The sequence below is a fragment of the Ambystoma mexicanum genome, chromosome 12 (assembly GCF_040938575.1).
Source record: "Ambystoma mexicanum isolate Mex_15411 chromosome 12, UKY_AmexF1_1, whole genome shotgun sequence".
NCBI lineage: Eukaryota > Metazoa > Chordata > Amphibia > Caudata > Ambystomatidae > Ambystoma > Ambystoma mexicanum.
Window position 1 is genome coordinate 880,622,801 of NC_090936.1, and position 25,020 is coordinate 880,647,820.

The following is a 25,020-nucleotide window of genomic DNA, read 5'->3' on the forward strand; positions in this document are numbered from 1 at the left end:
CATCAACGTTAATTAGTGCGATCGTTAAGTAAGATCCGCAACTTGATGGGTCTTTTCTCTTCTTGGGGGTGAGGACTACTTTTGCCTCCTTCATTGTTTGCGTGATGGCCCCCAAGCGCCGATTTCATTAAAAAGGGCAGTTAAGTGTGGTAGTAGGGTCTCTCCATGAATCTTGCAAAATTCTGTAGTGAATCCGTCCGGTCTGGGGGCCTTATTGGTGGGCAGGGCTTTTATGGCGACACAGATTTCCTCAATTGTTATGTCTTGATCTAGGGATTCCCTCTCCTGCTCTGTTGTATTCTGGAGGCTAATGTTTCCTATGTATTCCTCTTGTGCTCATGGTAACAGATTGTAGTCGTACAAACTCTCTTTTAATGTCTTCCGTGTTAGAGCTCGTGTTGTCCCCCCGACCTTTATTTTTAGTATAGTCTTGGCCTTCTCTCTCCTCAACATCCTGGCTGGTAACCGGTCTGATTTGTCTGTTTTGTGTAGTAATTCTATTTGAGGGTTAATAGGGCACGATCTGCCGCCCATGTCTGTATTAGATCTAGCTGGCCCCTTATTGACCTTTGACCCCCTTACTGACCTATGCTCACGCTCTCATCCGGTCATAATCTCTTTAAGCTTCCCCTCCAGCTCTGATTCAACAAATTTTCATTTCCCTGTCTCTCCTTGCTTTGATGGCTATCATTTTCCTCCTTTTTGTTGCCTTAAATGCATGTCACCTCGTCTGCAATTATGTCTCTGCTACTTTATTATCTTCAATGAAGCCTGCTTTCCCTTCCGTGATCTCTTGTCTCAGATTGTCACCCTTGAACAGAGAAACAGGGTAACGCCATTTCCATAGGGCTGGGGATCAGAGTTCCTTTTTATCATTAGTATGATGGGGGCGTGGTCTGACAGTATTATTGTAGCCACACTTATCCCTATTATCCGACCCAGAAGACCCCAGATGTCCACACAGTCTATCTGGAATGTGAGTGGTGAGCATGCGAGTAGAAAGTGTAGCCGTCCTCATCTCCCTTCAAACCCCTCCAAACACCAACTAAGACTAGGTTTTGTATTTTGTCCTTTAGCTCTCCTGGGGGTTTCCCTTGTGTGGTTAAGCCCCTTTTGGTCCTGTCCCTTGCGGGGTCCCACGCCATGTTAAAGTCCCTCGCTAATCTCTCCAATCTATTCAGAGCTTTTTGTATGAATGCATCCTGTCCTGTATTGGGAGCATAAATCATGGCTACCACATACTCCTCCCCCCTTCCCTTTAGGGTCATTGCTACCTATCTCCCTTGGTCGTCCCCATCGGTTCCCGTTACAGTAAAATGAAGACCATTCTATAGTGCAAGCAGTACCCCCCCTTTCTTGCTGTCATATGTTTCGTGATATATTTGGCCTCTGTCCCGGGCGTGAACATGGGTTTTCTGCAAAGCTACATTGTCCGGACGGTCCCTTTTCAGAAATCCTTTTGACTGGGGAGTTTAACCCATTGACATCAAGGGATATAATTATGAGCTTGTTGTTGCTAGCCGTTATCCCCTAGGTATTCCTCCAATTGTTGCTTCATACTGTATCCTTTCTCGGAACCCCCCCTGCCTCCCCTCTCCCTGGACCCTTTTCCCCACCCCCTCCCTGATCTCTCTCCAATATCGCTCCCCCGTAAACCTCCTTCTGGGTCAGTTCAACCAGCCTCTAGCCACCCTCGATTCGGTATTTCGAAGATTGAACCCTTTACTGGTCCCAGAATACTCCTCAGCAGGTTCTCCTGAACCCATTCCAAGATCCCCCCAGCTGTCCTCCCAGACCATCTGTATAAGCCCTTTTGTTACTTGCCCTCCCCAGGCACAGGCTGATCGTATGGCCCTGCTATATTTATTGCTGATGGATCATTCCAGTGTCTTCGCTGGATGTCTTGCATTCTCTTTTTGCAGTCCAAGAGTGGGCCCTTCTAACTGTGGCTGGTATTCCCCTTTCTTAGATCGCTTGGGTCTGTCTACCATTCCCAGGTTTTGAGAGTGCTTTGAAGCCTGTCTGAGATGTCCCCTGGAGGTTGGTGCTCATCTTCAATGCCCAGAAGTCTTGCTCCCTACTCATAGGATGAAATTCTGTGTTCCCCCTGCCAGTCGAAGAGTAAACCAAATGGGAAAGACCACCTGTATCGAACATCTTTGTCTCTAAGAACTGACAGGACTGGGGCCATTATTTTCCTTTTCCTAAGGGTTGTCTGGGCCAAGTCTTGGAAAAGGTAAATTTCTGCATCATTGTAGGTTATCCGTTTCATCTTTCTTGCTTGAAGTATCCTTTCCTTGGTTGTGTATTCGTGTAGGGCCACTAAAACGTCCCTCGGCCTCACACCTGAATCTTGCCTGTGGGGTCCCACCCTATGTATCCTGTCAATCTTTATTTCTAGAGTGTCCGCTGCTTCCAGGAGGTCTGCGAAAATACTTCTGACCACTGCCTGAAGATCCTTGTCCAGGAATTCCTCAGGGAGGCATTTAAGGCAGATATTCGATCTGTTTTCCAGGTCTTCGGCCTGGAGCTCGAGGTTGTCGGTCGCTCTTGCCATGTTCTCCAGCAGGTTATTGGATCCCCTAGCGTATTCCGTCAGCTCTTGAATCGCTCTCTCGTTGGTGTCCACCCTTTCTTCCATTTTATTTATATCTCTTGATTTCTTGCGAGCCCTCTGCCAAGTCCTCTCGCATTATGGCCATCTGTTTTTGAACGGTATTGGCTATTTTGTCCCCAAAGTCGTTGAAATATTGCTTGAGAAGTGTTTGCGTCACTAACTGATCTTGAGCGTCCTGCGGGATCCTTTCACCTCGCTCTGACTGGTCTTGTACATTTTGTTAATTGTAGCTCCTCAGGAAAGTCGACTTCTCTAACCCAGATCTTCGGCAATGATCCTTCCTCGTTTTTCTTCACTCCCTTTAGAGAGGGTCGGTGGTTCTTTCCAACTGGACTTCGGCATGATGGTGCAGAGGAGAGTGGGCCCACTTCTCCTGACCTCTCCCTGGTCCTGTGTGATGAATGCCTTGTGGTTTGCGGGAATTCTCCCTCTTGCTCTTCCCCAATCTTGCTTTGGGGCTCTCCCTCTCCACTGCTGGGCCCAGTTCCTTTGTTCAGTCGCTTTCCTGTTAGGTCCCTCATGTGGCCCGACTGCTGGACTCTTAAAGGTGCTTGACTGGAGTAAAGTGCCAATCAGAGCTATAGTCTTGGAGGCAAAGGGCTCTGCACCTCACAGTATGGCGTCACTTCTCCCTTTTAATCTTGCACCTTTACTTGTCATGTAATTCCGGGTAAAGTCCCCCCTCTTTTGGTGGGGTGTTTGTGCGGTCTTGCTCCTATGCCCCGTACACAGGCAGAGTGCTGGGGGTGTTCTTTCCCCTATTGCCTTTTGTTACTGGTGGCCAGGCCGTTCCCATGGCCTCTGGATCCCTTTCTCCGACCCCTGGGCTTCCGCTGTACATCTATACCGGGATCCCTGGTCACCAGTGCTGCCGTGCTTGCCCGGCGGGGGACTCCACCGTTCTTGCCGCTGAGGAAGAATAAGGCCGTGCCCCCCTGCTCGGGGGCTGAGCACCACTGTGGCTTCTCCTGTTTGACAGCGACTTGCCGTGGTTGTGCTGCACTGGGCCTCCCAGATTGTATTTACTGCCTTGCACCGGGGGTTCCTCTCCTTCTCAACCATGTACCTTCCGGGCATCTTTCCTGCTTCCTCCGGGCATGAGAGGTTGAGCCTCCAGTTACTCTCTGGTCGCTCCTCCTTGGTGCTGAGGAGTCCCTCAGGGTGGGCTCTCTCCTGCTGAGTCACTCGGTCCTCGTCTTTGAGGTCCCAGCAACTCCACCTGTTGCTGTAATGGGGGGTGGGGGAGGTCACCCTTGCTCTTGCTAATCCCCTCCTTGGCTGGCCTTGGGTAGATGGCACACCTTCAGGAACCAGCGTCGGGTGTCTCTTCCCCTAGCCTAGATTGTCCGTTGGGCAGGTCGTCTCATCTTTCTGCATGTGTCTCTGTATTATAATAGGAAATGTGCATTTTTGCTGTTTTTTTTAAATGATTTATTGTGTAGCCCAGACGTGTGTAAATGGGCACTTCACCAGGTTCTTCAGTAGCAGACCAGGTGGTGGGGTGGGGTTTTTAGTTTTTGAAATGTGGGGCAGCATTTCGTCATGGCTCTTTTGCTTCACCAGAGACTTCGTTTCTCAGAGTCGTTTCCTTGTGTTTCTTTAAAGCCATGTATGTTAGTAAATGTGTGTTGTAACCTTTTGGCTGGCTACAGGAATTAACAGCTATCCCCCCTACCCCTTCCCTGCTGCCTCGTTTAGTCTGCCTCTATGTTTCTAGTTAATTTTTAATACGCATGCTCGTTTTGGGGGATGCGTGCTTGGTATCATGCATCAGTAGTATTTCAAGTAAGTGATAAATATGCACTGGAGGGGTGCATGCATGATGTTATGCATTATACAATTTTGCATTTTGGTGGGGTCTGAGTGCATGCAGAGAAAGTGACTGTATGGATGTTATTTCTCAAGTCCTTCTGGCTTCTCTCCACCTCCTTAAAATGTTCTTTTCCAAGTCCCTCTGGCTATATCCCCCCTTCAGATGTTGCACTTGGTTCCCTCCCAACCTCCACCGTTGGTTTCTCCACTTCCCCTCTACTTCCATTTCGCATCCCATCACTTCACTTCCCCGCCCTCCTTCCTCCAATAAATCACACTAACCTACTTACTCAGACCTTCCCATCAGCCTTCCCTTAGTTGTGGTTTACTCCACCACAGTCTGGAGCCCCCTCCCACGCTCTCAAAAACCTGGACAGGGCTGGCAGCATTTTGTAATGTGTGTGCCCCTCTATCACGTACCTCTGATAGAGTGTGCTTGAGGATTAGTGACATGAACCGCTCACACAGGTTAATGATTTCACAAAGTCGTTACGGACAAAGGCCTCATGAGTCTGCCACCTTGATTTTTAGCCCTGTTTCGATGGTGACCACACATTTTATTTATTTTTTATTTTTATTTTTTACATTTGTATAGCGCGCAGGCAGCCCAGGGGCATTTTGGCGCCGTTACTTGCAGAAAGCTTAGTTACATTATGCATAGGTTACATCATTTGGCATTGACATTTAGGTGTAACAGATATTATGCATGGAAGCGTACAAAGGTCAGGTATACATGTGGCGGGTGTAGATGATAAACGGTAGGGAATCAAGCAAACAGGGTGGTTTTGAAGGTTTTCGGAAGGTGGTCAGGGAAGGTTCAGCTCGCAGGGCAGTGGGGAGGGCATTCCAGTGTAGAGCCGCAAGGTAGGGGAAGCTAGAACCCCCTGCTCTTGATTTTTTTATCATGGGTACCGTGAGTAGGTTGGTATAGGGGGTCCTGGTTGGTCTTGCGGATATGGCCGGGTGGATCCTTTGTGCAAGGTAGGCTGGGGCTGCAGAGTGGATACATTTGTGGGTGAGGGTCAAGGTTTTGAAGATGATCCTCTCTTTTATAGGTAGCCAGTGGGAGGCTCTTCTTGCAGTAGATATATGTTCTCTTTTGGAGATGCCTTGTGCTGCGCGTAAGGAGTTGTTTTGAGTAACTTGCAGTTTCGCAAGGTTTTTTGTGGAGGTCCCTAGGAAGAGGACATTACAGTAGTCCAGCCGAGATCCAGTGATAGCCCTAGCTATGTTTGTGCAGGTGTCGCTGGAGAGGTAGGGTCTAACTGCATTGAGGAGTTTGGCCTGGTAGGCAGCTGAGGAGGCAATGGCATTCACCTGTCTAGTCATGGACAAATTGGAGTCCAGGTAGACGCCTAGGGTTTTCACTGACTCAGATACTGGAATGGTGATAGAGTCAATGGTGAAGTGGGAGAACTGAGCGTCAAGTTTTTTTAGAGTGTCGGGGGAGCCTACAAGTAGGAGTTCAGTTTTGTCAGTTGAGACAGAGGCTGTTGGAGGCCATCCAAGTTTGGATTGCGTTATAGATGGTGTTAAGGGCCTTGGAATCAGTCTCATAGTCACCTGTCAGGGTCACCAGGATCTGCGTGTCGTCCGCGTAATTTGTGTACGAGATCCCCATGGCGTCAAGGATGAGGAAGAGAGGGCGAGTGAATATGTTGTAGAGGGTAGGAGAGAGGCAGGAACCTTGAGGGACACCACAGCATAATGGTTGGGGATGCCGTAGCTAGATCAGAGAAGACCTGCATGGTCCTTCCATGTAGGAAAGAAGTGATCCAGGCACTTGCATTGGCTGAGAAGTTTGCAGTGGAGGTTAGGTGGTGGCATAAAACGTCGTGATCCACAAGGTCAAACGCAGCAGAGAGATCGAGGAGGAGGAGCAGGACAGGTTTGCCCAGGTCTCTGGCATCATCCATCTGGTTTTTTAAATCCAGTAAGGCGGTGCCGGTTCCGTGTTTTGGGCGGAAACCAGATTGTCTCAGGCCTAGGAGTTGGTTCTCTTCGATGAAGTGTTGGACTTGCAGGTAGGCTGCTTTGTCCAGAATTTTAAGAAGGAAGGGGACGGTGGTGATGGGTCTGTAGTTGTTGGGTGAGGTGGGGTCAAGTGTGGTTTTTTTTTATGAGGGGCCTGACCCAAGCTTCCTTGAGGGAGGAGGGTACAATGCCTGTGGTGAAGGATGCGTTTACAAAAGCTGTGAGAAATGGGGCGAGGGACTCTGCACAGTCCTTGATAATGGTGGCGGGGCAGGGGTCTCCTTTGCAGTTGGAGGGTTTGATTCCTTTCATTAGGGTGATGATGTCTTTCTCTTGGATGGTTTTGAAGGAGAAGGTGGGGGTGGCCTCTGGGGAGGGGGAGGGAGTGGGGGGGGGGGGTGGGAAGAGAGAGTCTGGAGTTCAAGATTCTGGCTTGAAGGAGGTCTAGTTTGTTGTGCATGGCAGTTTGGATGCCGTCACACCAGGCTTTGTCTTTAGTGAAGTTCTGGGGTGTAGGGGTAGGGGTTTCAAGTTCCCTGAATATGGAGAACATTTCTTTGGTGTTGGAGTTGGCTTCGGAGATTCTAGTTTCAAAAGATTTGGCTTTTGCTAGGATGATGGCTTTTTTGTATTCCTTTGAGCGGGTTTTGAAGTCAAGTTTGTCTTTGTCATCTTGGGAGGTTTGCCAGCGCGCAAGGGCAGAGCGTTTGTCCGTCTGGAGTTTGAGTAGGTCTGGGGTGAACCAGGTGTTGGTGTGGCTTGTGGGTTTGGACTTCCGAGGTTTGAGAGGAGCAATGGAGTTGATTGCTGCTGATATAGCCTTGTTGTAGTTTTGCGCCAGGGTTTCTGGGTCATTGGAGAAGGGAGGTCTGAAGGCAGGACCCTGGAGGAATGGTAGAAGTCTTTCTTTCGTAAGGAGGCAAGCGCTTCTGGTGAGGGCGGGTGGTAGAGGATGGGGGGGTGGGGTGGGGGGGCGTAGGTGGGGATGTTGAAGGTAATGATGTGGTGGTCAGACCATGGGGTGGGGGAGTTTCCAGTGATTGTTAGAGGGCAGTTGTGCTGAGCAATCCAGTCAAGTGTCCTGCACAATGAGTGAGTGGGGTGTGTGACAGTGTTGAGAAGCCTAGAGTTTCAAGGGCTGAGTTGAGTGCTTTGGAGGCAGGGTCCTTGGGGTCATTAAGACCAAGGTTGACATCACCGAGGAGGATCGCTTTGGTAGATTTCTTTAGGTTGTCTGCCAAAAGGTGGGTGATAGTGGATTGGAAGTCTCCTGTGGGGCCGGGTGGCCTGTAGACCAGATGGAGTGTAATGGTGCAGTGGTGGGAGGTGGAGAGTTTAAGTTGGAGGTAGTCACTGGTGTTGTTCATGGTTTTATCATTTTTTCTGATGTTAATTGAGTCTTTGGCTATGATTGCTACTCCCCCGCCTTTGGTGGGGCGGTCTTACCTGATGATAGTGTATCCAGGTGGGAGTGCAAGGGAGAGCGCAGGGCCCGAGGCTTCATGCAGCCACGTTTCGGTGACTAAGAGGATGTCTAGGTTGTTTGAGGTGATGAGGTCATGGATGTCTAAGGCATGGGCATTGACGGATCGGGCGTTGATCAGGGCACATTTGAGATGGGGGGTGGAGACTGGTGGGGCGTCAGTAGTGTCCGGGCTCATATGTAAGATAACAGTGGCAGGCACATCAATACATTCAACTGGTGAGGTAGAAGAATTGGCAATAGTGGGGGTCCCATTTTCAGGGGTCATAGGCATGGTAACAATGGCAGGTACATCAATACATTCAACTGGTGAGGTAGAAGAATTGGCAATAGTGGGGGTCCCATTTTCAGGGGTCATAGGCATGGTAACAAAGGCAGGTACATCAATACGTTCAACTGGTGAGGTAGAAGAATTGGCAATAGTGGGGGTCCCATTTTCAGGGGTCATAGGCATGGTAACAATGGCAGGTACATCAATACATTCAACTGGTGAGGTAGAAGAATTGGCAATAGTGGGGGTCCCATTTTCAGGGGTCATAGGCATGGTAACAAAGGCAGCTACATCAATACATTCAACTGGTGAGGTAGAAGAATTGGCAATAGTGGGGGTCCCATTTTCAGGGGTCATAGGCGTTAAGGTCGCGGTTTTGTAGACCTCAGATTTGGCCTTAGGGGGTGCGAGAAGTTTAGCTCTAGTTATTGTGTCTGTTGCCCTCGATACAGATCTGATGGCTGTGCTGGATGAAGGGTGGGAGCCATGGAGGGAGTTCATCTGTGGGGAGGTACAAAGGGGTCTGGTGCGCAGGAGCGTACCTGTTGCGGATGATGTGGGGTCAATGGTAAACGAGTATTCCGCATGCTAGTAGATTGTGGAATAGATCTGTGTGGAGCACAGAAGGTGCGGGCGCGTAGCCGATCGTGTCTAGGTTCAGTTATGAGGAGCTGGATGGGAGGGGATGCATGGATCCTCTTACCTCTAGGCAGTGAGAGCAGATCGTTCCTGGCTGATGGCGACGAGCAGCGAAGAGCTGCAAAGAGTACGGGAGGCCTTTTCTCCTGGCCTTCGCTCCTCGGCTGCGCCTCTCGGTCCTCACCCCCTCTATTTAATGCAGGATGGGAGGGGCAGGCAGGCGGGCGCAGCAAATCGGATCCTGGGCTTGTGGCGGTGATTTTGGCGGCATGTTTTGTTGTTGTGGTCTCCATGGCAACTAGGTCCGCCATTTTGGGTGCTTCCTCGACCACGGGACACGCGGCAGGCAGTAACACGGGGCACACGTCGGCTCCGAAACACAAATGAGCAGCTGACAGCCAACACTTATGGCACAAATACTGCTTCCTGTGGGCTGAGGTTACTTCACCTGGTAAAGGTTTAGTGTTTCCCATTTCTGCCACTGTGCTTGCAGTTCTGGATCATAAACCGCATAGGTGGCAACATTTCCTTCATAACATGATGTCCTGACGTGGGCAGGCCCGGCACGCAGATCAAGAACCGCTCAGATTGTGTCGACTTTGACATGGGGTCTAGGCTACGTTTGGGGTAATGTAAGGGGAGACTGGCAGAAAGGGTATCCAGGTCTTCCCTGGAAGTTCTAGGATCTTATACCCCAGCTGTTCCTTGTATTGACTCAATCCCCTGCCAAGCGTTTGGGACGCCATACAAATGCCCACAGGATCCACCTGATACTGACCCTGGGCCCATCATCCACTGGCCTGGGAACGCACTCAGCCCCTGGGGTCAACACACAGACTTCTTCCTAGAGACAGGGAGGGCACTAGGGGACTCTCGGGCGAGGTGGAGGGCACCTCACCTGTATCCTAGCTAAGAGTATGGATCTGGAGTTATTGGGGGCGGTGGGGGTTTGGGGACAGCAAACCTGTTGGGAGAAATCAAAATGTTTAATGCTTCACGAAAAAGAAAGGGCTTTTATCCTCAGAGGCAGCAGAACAGAAAACACAGAGCCTACACTGTGCCAATGCTGTAATACTTGATCTATATTTATGAAAATGGACACACATTAGCATTTATACTTCTGAAGTTGGACTGTAAAAGGGTAAAGTTCCATCAGGGACACTTACATAGAGTGAGATGGCCACCAGATTTGATCAGAGTAGAATTTGGTCTGATTGTAATAGGACCCACAGAAATCCTAGAATTCAAAGCTGTGTCACTGTCCATCAAACTTTCAGGCTGATTTGCTTCCGATACTGGACAGTGCTTCATAATTAGAAGAAAAACAAGAGCCAAATGAACACTATTACAAGATTGCACAAATAGGTTCTGACGCTGAGACATATCGATTTGAAAGTTTATCGCATAAAGGTGCAATTGAACAACAAACATAACATAACTGGTGTATTATTACAGCACCCATTCACCTCCATTAGGGTAACTTGAGTTATACAAGGATCACGGATGTTCAGCATTACCCAACTCAGTGGGTCATTTAATCGAATGCGAAAATAAAATTAAACAGATTCACTGTGCTTAACTGGTATCCACATAAATTTGCAACAAGCATTGTCAAAGACAACAATTTGGGCTTTTGTGTAGCTATGGGATGGGCATTTACTTTTCACGCATAAAATGCTAAAACCTGGCAAGGAGATCGCAAACTCTGGAAAATGGAGTGATTACCTGGGCATATGCTTTCAGTACCTGGCAAACGCGTATCTAATAGCTCATGCCAAAACTGTTGGCTTTGTCATTGCTTGTTTTTAACAAGACTTCAGTGCAAGGGGAAGATATAAATCAATTGGTTGAAGGCATACCTGGTTAAGGCTTTTTATTACACCAGTAGCTATTTACAACTGCAGTGAAGCCATTTACTCTCAGCAGACTGCTTAGAAAACCACTGGCAGGCCAAAGCTTGATGTTAGTACTACAAAGAGCGAGCTCAAAGAGATCCCCGGGGTGATGAAGTTGTGTGTCTCTCCTCACATGTCATCTCTCGCCTTAGTGTACTCCAATGGTTTCGGCCTATAGGTAAGCGCTTACCACCGAATAGTTGAAACTAAAAATGCAAAGTTCCCTTTCTTGTTGGTTGACTTGAATACAAAGGGAATAGAAAGGACTGTCTGCAACGAGGTTGAATCCATGTGTCCACCATGCGATTATCTGCCCTTTTGTGAAACCCGCCAGAGCCATTTGAAGGGCCCGGCACCAACTTAAAAATATATAAATAAATGAATAACTTTTGTTTTCCGTTTTAAATATGTGCACGCAGATTTCATGTTTCCGTTGAATTAGAAAATGCTCATCTTAACTGTTGGACGCCAGAGCGCCCGATCAGTTTGAAAAAATGTAATCTGTTTGACAGTTTGTCTAACGCACTGCAATAGCTCAGGCTGGCTAAACCGCATTATGTGTACATTATTCATTTTGTTTGACTGCAATTGAAGTAATGTATGTAAATTATGTGTTCAGTACTGACCTCTGCAACTTGATGTGCTCTCTCCACTTGCTCTTCTGCTCTACAACACTATTTCGCTGGATTTGCTTCTTCCTCTCTTTCACCACACTCACCACTTCTCAGTCGTCTCTTCCTGTCTTTTCCCTCTCTCCTCTCCCCCCTCCCGTCACTATATTCTATGCACTTACCCTATCACCCCCTCCCGTCACTATATTCTATGCACTTACCCTATCAGAATTGTCGTCAGACCTAGTATGATAATCGCTTGTTTGTTCTCCCCCTCACCTTTTGTCAATCTCCAGCACAACCATAAATATCAACAGGCCTAGTATGATAGTCGCTTGTTCCCCCCACCCCCCTTTCACCTTTTGTCAGTCTCCAGCACTACCAAGAAATGTAGTCGGGCCTAGTATGGCAGCCGTTGTCTGTCTCATCTTCTACCTCCCCCTCCATCCCTCCCCTCCTTAACATTGTCAAAGCTCTTGCACTATCTGAAATGTGGTCAGGCCTAGTACGATAGTTAATTTCACATTCTTAATGTCTCAAGGCCTTGTAAGAATGTCATTGTATTTTCCCTTGCTCCCTCCCTTACCTTGAAGCGCTTTGAAACACGTGTGTATAGGTGCTATACAATTAAACAATCAATATCCATATCATATCAAATTTGCATAGTATTGACTGCTGCCTGTAGGTCTCCTCCCCTATATAAAGTATTTCCTATGAAAGCAGGAATGGAAGAGCAGACTATAGCACTCATTCTAGCACTACCGGGGATGTACTAATAGAAGCTTATTAGATAATCCTGGCACGGCCCCCAATTACAAGAATGCATCTGGTAGGTTGTTTGACATACAACACTGCTGTATTCCTTAATTCTCTGGTGACCATTTTACAATATGATAAAATACTCTACTCTTCTACTTAAAAGGGGAGATGTACTTTAGATTGTTGACAAAAAGGCTCTTTTTCCTGCATAATCTTCTGACGCATTTGTAATGCCCTGTTTACAAAGATCGCCAGGGCCCAGGCTGTCAGAGTGGCTTCCGCTTGCAACTGAAAAAGAAGTGCTGGCCCGTACCGTGTAAAATGTTTCCCTCTAAAATCTGGAACCAACAACCACCTTCTTAACACGGTGTTGGGCAAAAGAACAGGAAATGTGCCAAATCCTCCAACCCTGCACCACAGAGTACAGACAGCATATATGCTCAATCCCATTCTCTTTGCTATTACTTCCCCAATGGTAGGCAGTTAAAGTGGGCTCTGGTAATGTGACTTCTTTGGGACTTCTTGTGGGACCAGACCAAATGGTCTTTAATTTTGTTAGTTGATAATAACATAACACGTCTATTCAATGGTTTTACTGTCTCAGAGGATTCTCTTCTCCCAAGTATTGAAGTTGTCACTTTCTTTGCCATTTCACAACTCCTCGTCTTGGTCAGTGGGTTTAACATATCAAAATTCCCTTCCAGATTTGAGTTCTCTAAAGTTGGTTTTATATATCGGACCCATTTGATATGGTTCGCCCCTTTGTGCTTAGAAATGCATCTTATTAGGTGCTGTGAGAGAGAAGCATTGGGGTTTGCCCAAACCCTGAGCCATAATAAATGGTTCTTTTGCCACCTCATCCGTGATGTAACTTAAGCCCACCTCATTGTGAACCGCAAAGTTTGGTGCCGACAGTGGCAAGGCCAACAACTTTTTCAAAAAGGCATTTTCTTCTTGTTGAATTTCCTTCTAGTTCCCATAACCCCAAATCGCTGCACCATATTTTACAACTCCTCTGGCCATGTAGATCTTTTTGACCATCTTTAATGGCTGTTGCCCATGTAGCCCCACAAACCGAAAAATATGATTGCCTCATACTGCACAATGTTTTATTTTTTTTCCAAACTTCTGGTGAATGCAATATAACAAAAATGTACTGCACCCCCCCCCCTTTGCCCCTTTCCACGCTCCACCCAGTCTACCCCCTTGAGGTCTATTCCAGTTGTGAGATCTTTAGTCTGTCGTGCAAGCGATGTACCGCTCACTACATTATATCTAGTTTCTTAAAGTTCTGAGGGCACCATTGCATCATATAGTCACTCCCCAAGAAGTCCAATACCATTTCCCAGTCCATATGAAATCTATCCTTCTAATTATATCCCATAAGTCACCCACTCCATCGTTACCATATTCCATATTATGTGAAGCCATTGTATGTTTGAGGGTGGTAGGTTTCCGCTTCCATTTTTTCGCTAGGACTAGCCATGCTGCTATTACTAGAATCATGAATGCTTTCTGCTTGGACTTCAGAGGCAGTTGGAATTCTGGGTCGAAGAGACCACACATCCACTCCCTGGGAGAGTGGGAGAGGGGGCCCACCTACCATCTTCTGTATTTGACCTGTGACCTCCCCCCAAAATGGACCCAAGATTGGGCAGTCCCACCAAACGTGCCTCCAATCCCCTCTCCCGCTGTACCCACTCCAGAATTCCAGTGCTACTCCCGGATACATTTTGTGTAATCTTTCTGGGGTGTAGTGCCATTGGACCATTCTTTTGTACCAGGCTTCCCTGACTTGGAGTGATCTCGTGAGTTACGGTATGTTCCTCCAGCGATTCTCCCAGTTTCCAAGCAGGATTTCCTCACGTAGCATCTGCTCCCACCTATGCATGTATGTCTATGTGTATTTCTTAGATTCCCATACTAAAATTGTGTGCAATTTTCAGATTCATTGTTTATCTCCTGTGTGCGTAGTTATGAATTTCTCAAAGGGGCAAGTTCCATAGATGACGCCTACTTCATCATGGGTTGTTTCAGCCAATGTCTCAATTGATAGCATCTTAATCTGTCTTTTTCTGTGATACCCATCTGTTTCTTGCAATCCTCAAAGGTCATGACCTCCCTTGCGTTCATTCCATCTCCTACCTTATCACATCCGGCTTCTCGCCAGTGTTTTGTACCTGGGAAGAATTGTGGGGCAAAGGGTGCCGGGTGTGTGATGAGATGCCCTTGAGAGACCTGGCGGCTCCATATTTCACATATGAGACAACTTGACTAAAGGAGTTGCTGCGGGGTCCATCCCATTTTTCCAGCTGCAGAAGATGGGTTCCCTGCAACTGCCTGATCCATTCTAGCCCAGGGTTTAGTTGTGTTGTGTGCCAGCTATTCCCTGAGCACGCACAGCTGGGCTGCTTCATAATATTGAGTTAGATTTGTGAGCCCCAACCCTTCCTTTCTTGGGGCCATCAGTCTCTCCAGGGCTACCCTTGGTCATTTGTTCTGCCAGATCTATTGCGTTATCAGCTTGTTGGCAGTTCTGAAGAATGATTGTGTTATTCTGATGGGAAGCGTTTGGAAGTGGTATGATAGTTTTGGCTGTATGGTCATTTTTATCGTGGCAATCCTGCCTAGCCATGAAATGCCTAGGGGCATCCATTGGGTCAGGTCCGACTTTATTTTAGTTAGTAATATTGGGTAGTTTGCACCATAAATGCTCGAAATTGCCAAAGTTAATTTTACCTCCAGGTGTGTAATGGGCCCCCCGCTGCCTCTTTAAAGCGTGAGATCTTGGAAAATTCTGCCCTCTGTATCATCGCCGGACCTAACCATAGTGATTCCGACTTAGTCTTTTTAACTATCAACCCTGCCACTTGCTCCATGTTGTCTAGTTCTTGTATTAGAGCAGGGATAGAATATTCAGGCTCTATAAGAGTCATCAGCATGTCGTCAGTGAAGGCTGCCATTTTATGTTCTTCCCCACCAATTATAATACCATGTATAGCCGGATTGCTTCAGATGGATTCCAACAGGGGTCCTAGATATATCGCATACAGGAGCAGGGATAGAGGGCATCTCTTTCCTCTAGTGATTAGTACCGATTCTGATAATTGCCAGTTTATTGAGAGGCGCATCTATGGCTTCATGTAATTAGCCTTTACTTTGCGCAAGAAGAGCGTGCCTATCCCTATACGCTCCATGGTTTCGAATAAAAATGGCCATTCCACACTGTCAAATGGCTTTTCGGCGTCGAGTGAAATTAATACTGCTGGTATCTGTCGGATGTCCGCTTTCCCTATCAAGGTGTGCCTTCCCTTTACAAAGCCTGATTGGTCTGCACCCATCAGATTCGACAAGAGGGGCATCAGTCTTGCTGCTAATACCCCTGTGTATATTTTGGCATCTAGATTTAGCAATGCAATGGGGAGCGGTAGGAGCTGCATTGTAGCAGGCCTTTGTTTGGTTTAGCAAATACCACTTTTGCCACTGCCATTGTGGCTGTCACCTTTCTGCTTCTCCCTCTTGCGTTGGAGAGGTGCCAGTCTAGGGCTCAGTTGTTTCCTAAATGTTTGATAGAAGGTTGCAGAGAATCCATCTGCCCTGAGGTTTTGTTATGTGGCAGGTTCGTTATTAACGACTCTACTTCCCCCGTAATTTTCTCATCTAGCTTGGTACTGTTGAGGGGCATATGTTTTCTCATTGTTATGTCCCTAAAGTAATTCTTGACCATTGTATGATTGAGTTCGATAAATACAGGGCCTCATCGAAGCTCTTAAATGACTGGACTATCGTTTCTGTGTCCATAGCTACTCGACCGTCTGGCTGTGTAATGGCCTTCAACCTGCATTGGATTTCTCCCTTCCTCACTTGCCTAGCTAAGAGCCTTATATACTATTTTTGCCTAATATGTAGGAGGTCTATTTCTGCTTTCCGTGTGTGCAATAGGTCAAGTTGTCTCCTTGTATCTTTCAGTCGTTTATATAGGGCCTTATATTTTTTCTTTGCCAGTTCCCCATTGTATCCCTTATTTGAGTTTCTAGGTCGAGTGTCACCAATATTCTCTGCTTGCATAGAAATCATCTCCCCCTTATCACTGCTTTAAATGCTTCTCAGATCTCTTCTTGTGTACTGTTTGGGTGGTAGTTCTGCATTACATAGTCCTCTATTATGTCTCCCAGTTCTTTATGAATAATCTGTACTATTTCCCAGGGAAAGGACCAGCTCCATAGGCCCCTGCGCAGGCCCCATCTCTTTAGAGTCATCAACAGCAGGGCGTGGTCTGAGAGGGCTATCGCCCCTAGGTGTATATCCTCTATTTTTCCCAGTAATGTCGCTGACCCCCATATATAGTCTATTCTCGACTGGGTCTGGTGTACATGGGAGAAGGAAGTGTATCCTGTTACTCCTCCCTTCAGGGTTCACCAGATATCGGATGAAGACAAGTTGTCTGTATATTCCTTCAGTACACTGGTTGGGGGGGGGGTCCCCCTATTTTGGGTCGCTCTGCTCCGGTCTAGTGTGGGGTCCCTTGCCAGGTTGAAATCCTCAGAAAGGATTATTTATACCTCTATGAATTTCTCAAGCTTCAGAAGTGTTTCACAGAGAAAGGTGTCTTGCCCCGTGTTCGATGCATAGACTGTGCCCAAGGTCAACTTATTCCCTCCAATCTGCATTAGGACATAAAGGTACCTCCCTTGGCGGTCTGCTAGTATGTGTATTCCATGTGCTTGGAGTGAGTCCTTAAGTGCCATCAGCACTCCACCCATCCTCCCCTTTGCGTTGGCCTGGTGTATGTGCGAGAAACGACGGAGCCTAAATTTGTGTTTGTCCAATTTCTTTATATGTGTTTGCTGGAGCTTTATTATGTCTGATGAAAAGCGTCCTATTTGGCCCTCCACTTTTTTACATTTGGTAGGGGCATTTAGTCCCCTTACATTATGCGACAACACTACCAATGCCATGAGATCGTTTGTTGGAGCTTTCCTACTAACTGGACCCTTTCATGCAGACCTTTATGGTGGATTTAGTCTCTTCTGATGTGGTTCTGAGAACCCCCCCCCCCGTCCCCTCCGACTTTTGCAGACCTCAACTTTAAAAACTGTTTCTTTGAATCTCCTCTGGGTGTAGACTCCCTCACCCCCTTATCCTTTCCACCCCAACACCCCTGTCCCACCCCTCAGTCAGGGTTGCTTTCCTAGTAGCTCCCCCAGATTCTAGCCGGGTTCAATGCCCTGGTATAACCCAGGTCTCTCCCTATTGGGGTTACATTACTCCCCCTTGTGGATTCCATGTCTGGTTTCTCCTCTCTCCTTTCCTCCGAGGCTTTGCCCCTTCCCCAAATGGTATAGAGTCACCTTCCAAATTATTATTTTATTTATCTTTTCCCACCAGGCTCCCCCTTCTAGGGTGTCAAGTATGCCAGGCCTGTCAAGCCTGCCGCTAGGTTAGGCCATTTCTCATTCTCCCTCCACTCGTGGGTGCTTGACTTCTTTGCTTCTTTCCGGGGGGCCTCTTATTCTCTGGCTCCCCTTTGTCCACTGGCATAATGGCCCCCCCCATGGCCTCCACTGTGCGGGGGGCCCCACCATCGCATGTCCTGGGAGGGGGGGCCCCATTGGACAAAAAAAACAATGGGCCTCATCACGACTTTGGCGGTAACCCTTAAAATCGGCGGTAACGCTATTAGTGGCAATTTTAAGGGTCCGTCGGATCACGAGTCGAAATACCGCTGGCGCCATTTCAGCCGGCGCAAGTACAGCCGGCTGGACAAGCGCCGGCCATAACAGCGCCAGGAACCATTCGCGCTAAAACATCAGCAATCAAGAGTCCGGCGTAGACGCTATTAGCGCCAGAAAAGCGGCGGATAATCTGCCGAAAATACCTCCAGCAAAAAGCTGGAGGTAACAGAACACAGGCCACAGCAATAAGGGCCCAGGTGGAACCAATGCAAATCAGAGGCCTACAAAGGAGCCACCCATGCACAACACACCCTCCCCAACACCATGCTGCCATTCGGAGCCGGGAGCCTTGATGTTGACTTCTACCTGCTGCGCCTGGAGCTACAGAGGCCAGCGAACCAGGCCAGGGCCCTGGGAGTGCAGGGGGCAGTGGGGATGAGGAGAATGAGGAGGAGAGCAGCACTAGCAAGGCAGCCAGCCATCCCCAGGGTTAGGCCAACACCCTGGGCCCTGACTGATGGTCAGTTGGTGACAGAATATCGCTGGACAGGGCAACCATCACCCAGTTGCTGGACACAATCCAGGGTGACATTGACAGCCGCATAGCCACCATCACGGCAGTACCTCCCCTAGTGAAGCTCGTGTCTGTGCTTCAATTTCTTGGGACTGGCAGCTACCAACATACCGTTGCCATAATGCATGGAATGGCCCAGTCCACATTCAGTGCCATGCTGGGACAGGTGCTTGATGCACTGTTGAATCATGCGAACGAACACATTGCATTGCATTGCCAGCCACACAGTCACAGGTGCACCAGCTGAAGGGTCAATTCTATGCCATTACCCATGTCCCGAATGTAATAGCAGCCCTGGACTGCACACATGTGGCACTCGTACCACCCCAAGCACATGAGGCTGCCTACAGAAACCGTAAACAGTACCATTCCCTCAATGTGCAGATGACATGTGGTCCTGACCTCACCTTCAGCCACTGCTGTGCCCGCTACCCAGGATCCACCAACGACTCCATGGTCCTACGCAACAGTACCCTGCCGGCGTACATGGAAAGACACTGAGGCCAAAACACATGGCTACTGGGCGAGTACAAATGTATAACATAAAGCATGTCAATTCACAACTGATGGTGCCTGTCACAGAATCCATTATTCCCAATAGGCCACCAGCATTACTGCAGCATTCACATTCAAGCACCTTGCACGATAAACCTTGGACATGTCCAACACAGCAGAACACACCCATGCAGGATGTAAGACATGTGGCGGCACAGTGACATATGGAAGCCCCACCACAAAGCCTCCTTTGTGAGTAGCACCATGGCTCCCAACACAGACAGTACAGAAATCCCACCCTGGCCATCCGACAGTAATGAAATTCCAAACCATAAGCTGGCACATCCACAAATGCACCACACATAAGTAGGCCGAGTAATGACAATGTACATCCCACGAACACTGTCCCCAAAATGGCCAGGGAAATGCACGGAGAACAGTACAGAATAGTGACGACCAGCAAATGCAACTGTAGCCAAATGGATTTGCAGTGACACGTGAGGCAGCCACTTCTGTCATGCAGAAGTAGATGGAAGGGCCCCCTTATCCTGCGACAAGTGAATGAGTATTGTTACATACAGAAACATAGGCGTCCCAAGTGGAGAGTTCCCCATTGATTCAATCGTGCCCGTAGGACAGCACACTCCACAATGTCATAGGCCAAATGACAAATATGGCAAAATCACACTGATGACAGAGCTCTGTACACCCACTGGACTTACCTTGTTTCCCATACCGGTTTTCTCTCCCCTGCAGGTGATTCTGGATATCCCCAGTACACGTGGCTCATGACCCCTGTGCGTCACCCACACACGGCGGCGGAGCGGTCATACAACCTTGGCCATGCCCATACACGGATCTGCGTGGAGAGGGCATTTAGACTGCTGAAGGCACGCTTCCGGTGCGTCGACCGCACGGGAGGGGCAATGATGTATGCACCAGAAAAAGTTGGCAAAATTGTACCGACATGTGCCATGCTGCACAACATCTGCTGTTGCAGAAATGTGCCACTGCCCCCTGATGCTCATGTGCAGCCACCTGAGGATGGTAGTGAGGGCGATGAAGTGCCAGAAGGTGTTGAACATGCACAAAGGATTGGGCTGAGGGAGGGGAGGTTGGCAAGACAGGGATTGATAGATGGATTCTTTTAGAAATGGGTAATGGGTAAATTGGAAATATGTCACTTTAACATTAAATTGCATTAGTGCCAATTACTACTGTCCATGCATTGTGATTTTTCTAACGCGATTTATTTTCCGTCCAACAAACCCCCCAGCCCCCAGTAAACACCCAGCACACAATCCCTCCCTCCCCCCAGTGAACACCCAGCACACAATCCCCCCCTCCCCCCAGTGAACTACCCCCAACTGTGCAGATAGGCACATGCGTCTTATCAGGGCACCAACAATGATGCCATGCACCACTAGGATGGTCGTGGGTGCTTTCTTTTTCCGGGCCCCTCTGGTGTGCGTGCCCTTAGGTAGCGCATGGACTGGTGCCTAGGAGATGGCTCGAGGGATCCCTCCGTGGGTGTGGTCGATGTCGAAGGGTCTGAAGGGGCGGCCATCATGTGCTGACGCATGAGGTGGTTTCCCTCCCTTGTTTGCTCAGCAAGTGTTGAGACTGCCTCCGTCAACTCCCTCACTCGTTGCCCGAAGCCTGTCAGGGCAGCGGTACATTGTTCAATGACTCTGCGTGTGCGCGCATTGTCCCGCGCTATGTATTTGCAGCCATGCCGTATAGATGCACCGACAGCCTTGATGTGCCGGCTCTGCACCTTGGCCATTGATTCCACCCTGGCCTGTTTTGCCTCAATAATGTCGAGTCAGCCCATCACTGCTGCCCCAGTGACTAAGGGCACCCCTGGTGTGTCATGTGTTGGCCTGCGACTTGTGTGCTGTCGTGAGGGGGGGCTGCATGGCGACATGGCGCCAGCTTGGACTGAGCTGCCTGACTCAGAGTGCCGGTCTTCTGGGCTGCCATATGATGGCGTGTCCACGTCCGGCTGTGGTGTGCGGACACGACGCACAGGCACATGTCGACTTAGTGCATGGTGTGTGCCTGGGCTTCCCTGGGGTGTGACCATCCCTTCAGCTTCACTGCTTCTGGGGGAGTGCTGTCCTCCGGCATGATGGCCACGTAGAGGTGTTGCTCCCACGTCGGGTTCAGATCCAGACCTCTGTCCCTCAGCATCAGGGCTGTGACTGGTGGCTTGGGGCGAGCTGGCAGTGGCCTCCCTGCGGCCATGTGGTTGCTGCTGCCTGGTGGGGCTGCGTTGGGGTTAAGTGGGTGTTGGCCTGGGTCGTCTCCCTTCCGTACGGCCTCTTTGTGGGGTGGTGGTGCTGGTGGAGGTGTGCTGCCGTGGGCGCTGTGTTGGTGTGGCCTCCTCCCCATCATCTTCGTCCCTTTGGGATCGACGTGTGCCTGTGGGGTACATAGGGAGTGGTCTGAGTTCAATGCTACATATATTTGTGTGATGCAGTTCATGCCAACAAGTGTGATTGAGGACAGTATCAATCACGCATTCAACTTGCATTCTGTTCAGTCGCCAGGTGGTGCTTGTTGCGAGTGTGTATGGAGGTACACTGCATGGGAATGTTGGAGTGACAAGATTGCATGCGTGGTTGGGGTGCACTGCGCTCTGGGTTTTGGGGGTGTATTCATGCACACTCAAACTCTACGTAGCTGTCCTATGCCTATGGATATCTATCCCCTGCCCCTGTCATTTATGCACTGCACGTGCAGGGTCGTCTAGGCAGCACTACGGTTCAATGGATGTAGGCCTCACTTATGGGTGTATGCAGTACCTCACACACATTTCTTCGCATTCATTCACTCAGGGTCTGCATGTGTGGTACTTTCAGCTGCATGCATTCGGGGGTGGGACTCACCTGCAGTTGGGTCGATGCCAGTGCCTGCCTCCGCTCCACCAATGCCCTCGATGGTGCCAATATCTATCAGGGCTGTCATTTTCTCCTCCCAAGGTGCGAGTTCGGGTGGGGTTGGTGGTGGGCCTCCTCCAGTGGCCCTACTTGCACTCCGGTGCTGTGACAGGATGCCACGGACTCGCACGCGCAGGTCGTTCAGGCGCTTGCGGCAATCCTCCCCATCCCGGGGCACGCGCCCCACAGCACTGACCCTTTGGCTGATTGATCGCCAAATTTGTGCTCTGCGCTGGCCACTTTTTTTGCGCTGCTGCAGTTCCTCGTGGTGCATCTCGGCCTTCTCGACCAGTACAATTAGCTCCTGGTCACTGAATTTGGGCTTTCGCACCCTGTCCAGGGCGGTCTTGCCCCTAGTGCGCTCCTGAGACATGTTTTGGGGTTGGATGGCATGGATGGCTTCCAGGGGCTGTGATATCCGACGGATTGTGATTTCCAAGATGGCCGCCACTTTATTTCCTGTTCCGGTGGGGACGCGTTTCCTGTGCGCTATGAGCGCGCGATATGGTGTAGTGTACGGTGCGCCGGATTTAAAGGTTTGCACTATTCGCGATACCGCCATGGACCGGGGCGCGTGCAAGATAACTCGTGATCTGGCGGATTATCCGCCGGGGACCTTGGCATTAGCGCTATTTACGGTCGGTGGATAATCCGCCGCATTACCGCCGAAGTCGTGATGAGGCCCAATATAAGATTTAACTTTTTTTTTTAGTCACTCTGCCTTCATAATTCATAAAGAATTTAATTTCTTTATGGAGGCACAGTGACAACAAAAAAACAATTTCGTTTGAGCCCGAGGGCGCCACCCATCCCATGAGATGGGAGCCTCTAGGCTGGAGGCCTCCATGCCATGGGGTGGGGGAGCTCTATGAATTAAAAAAGAAATCGTTTCTTTTTGAAGTCACTGTGCCTTCATAAAGAAATTATTTCCATTATGGTTCGGTCCTTAACAGAAATAATTTCTTTATGAAGTCAGAGTGACTTAAAAAAGAAACCATTTCTTTTTGAATTAATAGGACTCCCCTCAACCCAATGACGTGCGTGTGTGAGAGTATGAAAGAGGCACAAATGTATGGGTGGCTGGGTGTGCGTGTCGAGTGTATGGTAAAAGGATGCACACTTAAATGTATAGGTGGCTGCCTATGTGAGTGCATGGTTAAAGGGTGCACACAAATGTATAGGTGGCTGCCTGTGGAAGTGTATGGTGAAAGTGTACATACTTAAATATATGGGTGGGTGGGGGTTTCCGTGTGTGTGTTTGGTGAATGGTGTGTGTGCTTGGGTTCAGAGGTGCAACAAATCCTACATTTTTGGGGGGAGGTGCTAACCCTTCAAATGTTGAGAGGTGCTAACTTCACGGGCAGTGGGGGAGGGCCAAACTTATTTGTGTGGGGCATCTAACTTCTTTATGCATTATAATTAGACTATTCTAGTGCAGCTTCAATATTGCAAGCAGTTAACTCTCCCCTTTAAGTTTGAAAGCACCCGCTTATGGACTGCTGTGAAGATAAGTGGTTTCCTGTCCACTCTTTACCATTCCAATCACTTCCCTGGCATGCAAGTACTAAACTCACATCAGATTTCAATTGCCTAAAGAATTACGCATTTGAATGCAGGTACTAACAGTAAAATGCTTTGCTACCAATTGCTGGGCCTTTGTTAACAGCAAAACCCAGGTGCCGTTTAACATCTGTGTCTTGTTGTGTCCGGCAGGCTCTGTAGGTCAGCCAGGTCGAGTCAACATAGCCCAAAATGTCAATGTGTGAGGGGTTTGGGGACAGGGCTGAAGCCCAGTCTGCTCAATGGTGTTGTGCCACTACTTATGTTTAATCCCTTGGTTACTTATTGGTAATCTTAATTACTCATAGCTCCATTCTTCCTCATCCCAGTACTTGTGCATGCGTTTCATCGTGTTGGCGAGCAGGCTAGCACAGGCCACTCCTGCTCTCTAGGCTGGGTCTCACTCTGCCCCCCACTTCCTGCATCGAAGGTAAGCCTCAGGGGGCTGTTGGGGCCTTTACCACCACACCCTTCGCAAGCGGCGCACAAAGAGCATTTTTTAATTGTGTCGATTACAATTTGAAAAATGAAAGTAAAAAAAAGGAAAATCATTTTTTTAAAATCAAGAATAACATGCTCTTGGTGCTGTGTGCCATGGCATCCAGTGAGAGGCTGCATTTGGCCTCCTTTCCATCATGGCTGCCCTGTTCTGCTTTAGGTGGAGGGCCGGACCTGTTTGTTCTAAAAAAATAAAAATTGCTTTTAGCTCTGCACACCCCCTGCATTGATTGTGCTGCTTGTTGTAAACATCGAATTTAGCTGTGCTCACACCCTGCATTGGTTTTGCTGCTTGTTGTAAAAATCAAATTTAGCTGTGCTCACATCCTGCATTGGTTTTGCTGCTTGTTGTAAACATCTAATTTATCTGTGCCCACATCCTGCATTGGTTTCTGCGGTTTCTAAAATCGTTTTTAGGTGCGTGCTCGTCACCCCCGCCTCTGCCCTCTGTTCCCTCACCCTCTTCATTTCCTACTGTCTCTTCCCCTACCCTGTTTGTGTCTTCCTGAGTGCTTGCTCCTTTCTTGCCTACCTCCTCCCACCTACCTTAACTGCTCTGCCTAGTTAAGTGTACCACACTCTGTGCCCCTCACTATGGCGTTTCTATCTCTCTCATCCTCTCTAGCTCCTTCTCCATCTCCTATACTTCACCTCTTACTAAGTCTGGCAGGAAGAAACTCGAGAAGGACATACTGGCCTCCAACCCAGGCCTTCCTATTGCCGAATCCTACGTCCTTGCTTCGGCCAAACAGACTCTCACTGACCTACTCTTTGTCATTCTCTCTCCCGATTTATGGACTCTCCATATGGCCACTCTGCTCTCTCCCTACTCTTCTTCACACCTAAATGGTGGCACCCACTGGGAGGCCCTTCTTGCCTCCTTTTCCACCTCCATGGCCATCATAAATATCTCTCAGAATGGTATTATCCTGGTACAAGGGCCTCAACCCACCTTCCTCGCCTTAACTTTCCTCTTTCTGCCTCATGGGCACTCTTGCCACCTGCTCCTATGGCCCCCCAGGCTACCTTACCAACTATGCCCTCCTTGGCTACCATGCCTCCTACCAACCTCACCATCTCCCCCCCAACTCTCCCCTTGCTGTTCTCAACTGTACAGGCTCCCTTGCCTACTTGCACTACATTGACAACCTCGTCAGCCTCTTCCATCCTGCTGCCCTGGCCACAGATTGCCACCGCATCTGGAGCTGCCTTGCC

At 48.9% G+C, this 25,020-nt stretch overlaps 1 protein-coding gene across 3 annotated transcripts in view; it reads right to left on the reverse strand.

The window, feature by feature from the left end:
* Nucleotides 1-25,020, reverse strand: part of LOC138513069 (uncharacterized) — a 1,355,028-nt gene that overhangs the window by 98,448 nt on the left and 1,231,560 nt on the right. For 2 of the 3 annotated variants that reach the window (XM_069627754.1, XM_069627752.1), the window contains one exon: nucleotides 9,963-10,101. The exons of the other annotated variant lie outside the window; for it this stretch is intronic. In XM_069627754.1, the coding sequence (XP_069483855.1) occupies nucleotides 9,963-10,101 (139 nt within the window). The remainder of the gene's footprint in view (nucleotides 1-9,962; nucleotides 10,102-25,020) is intronic. 3 annotated transcript variants of the gene reach the window in all.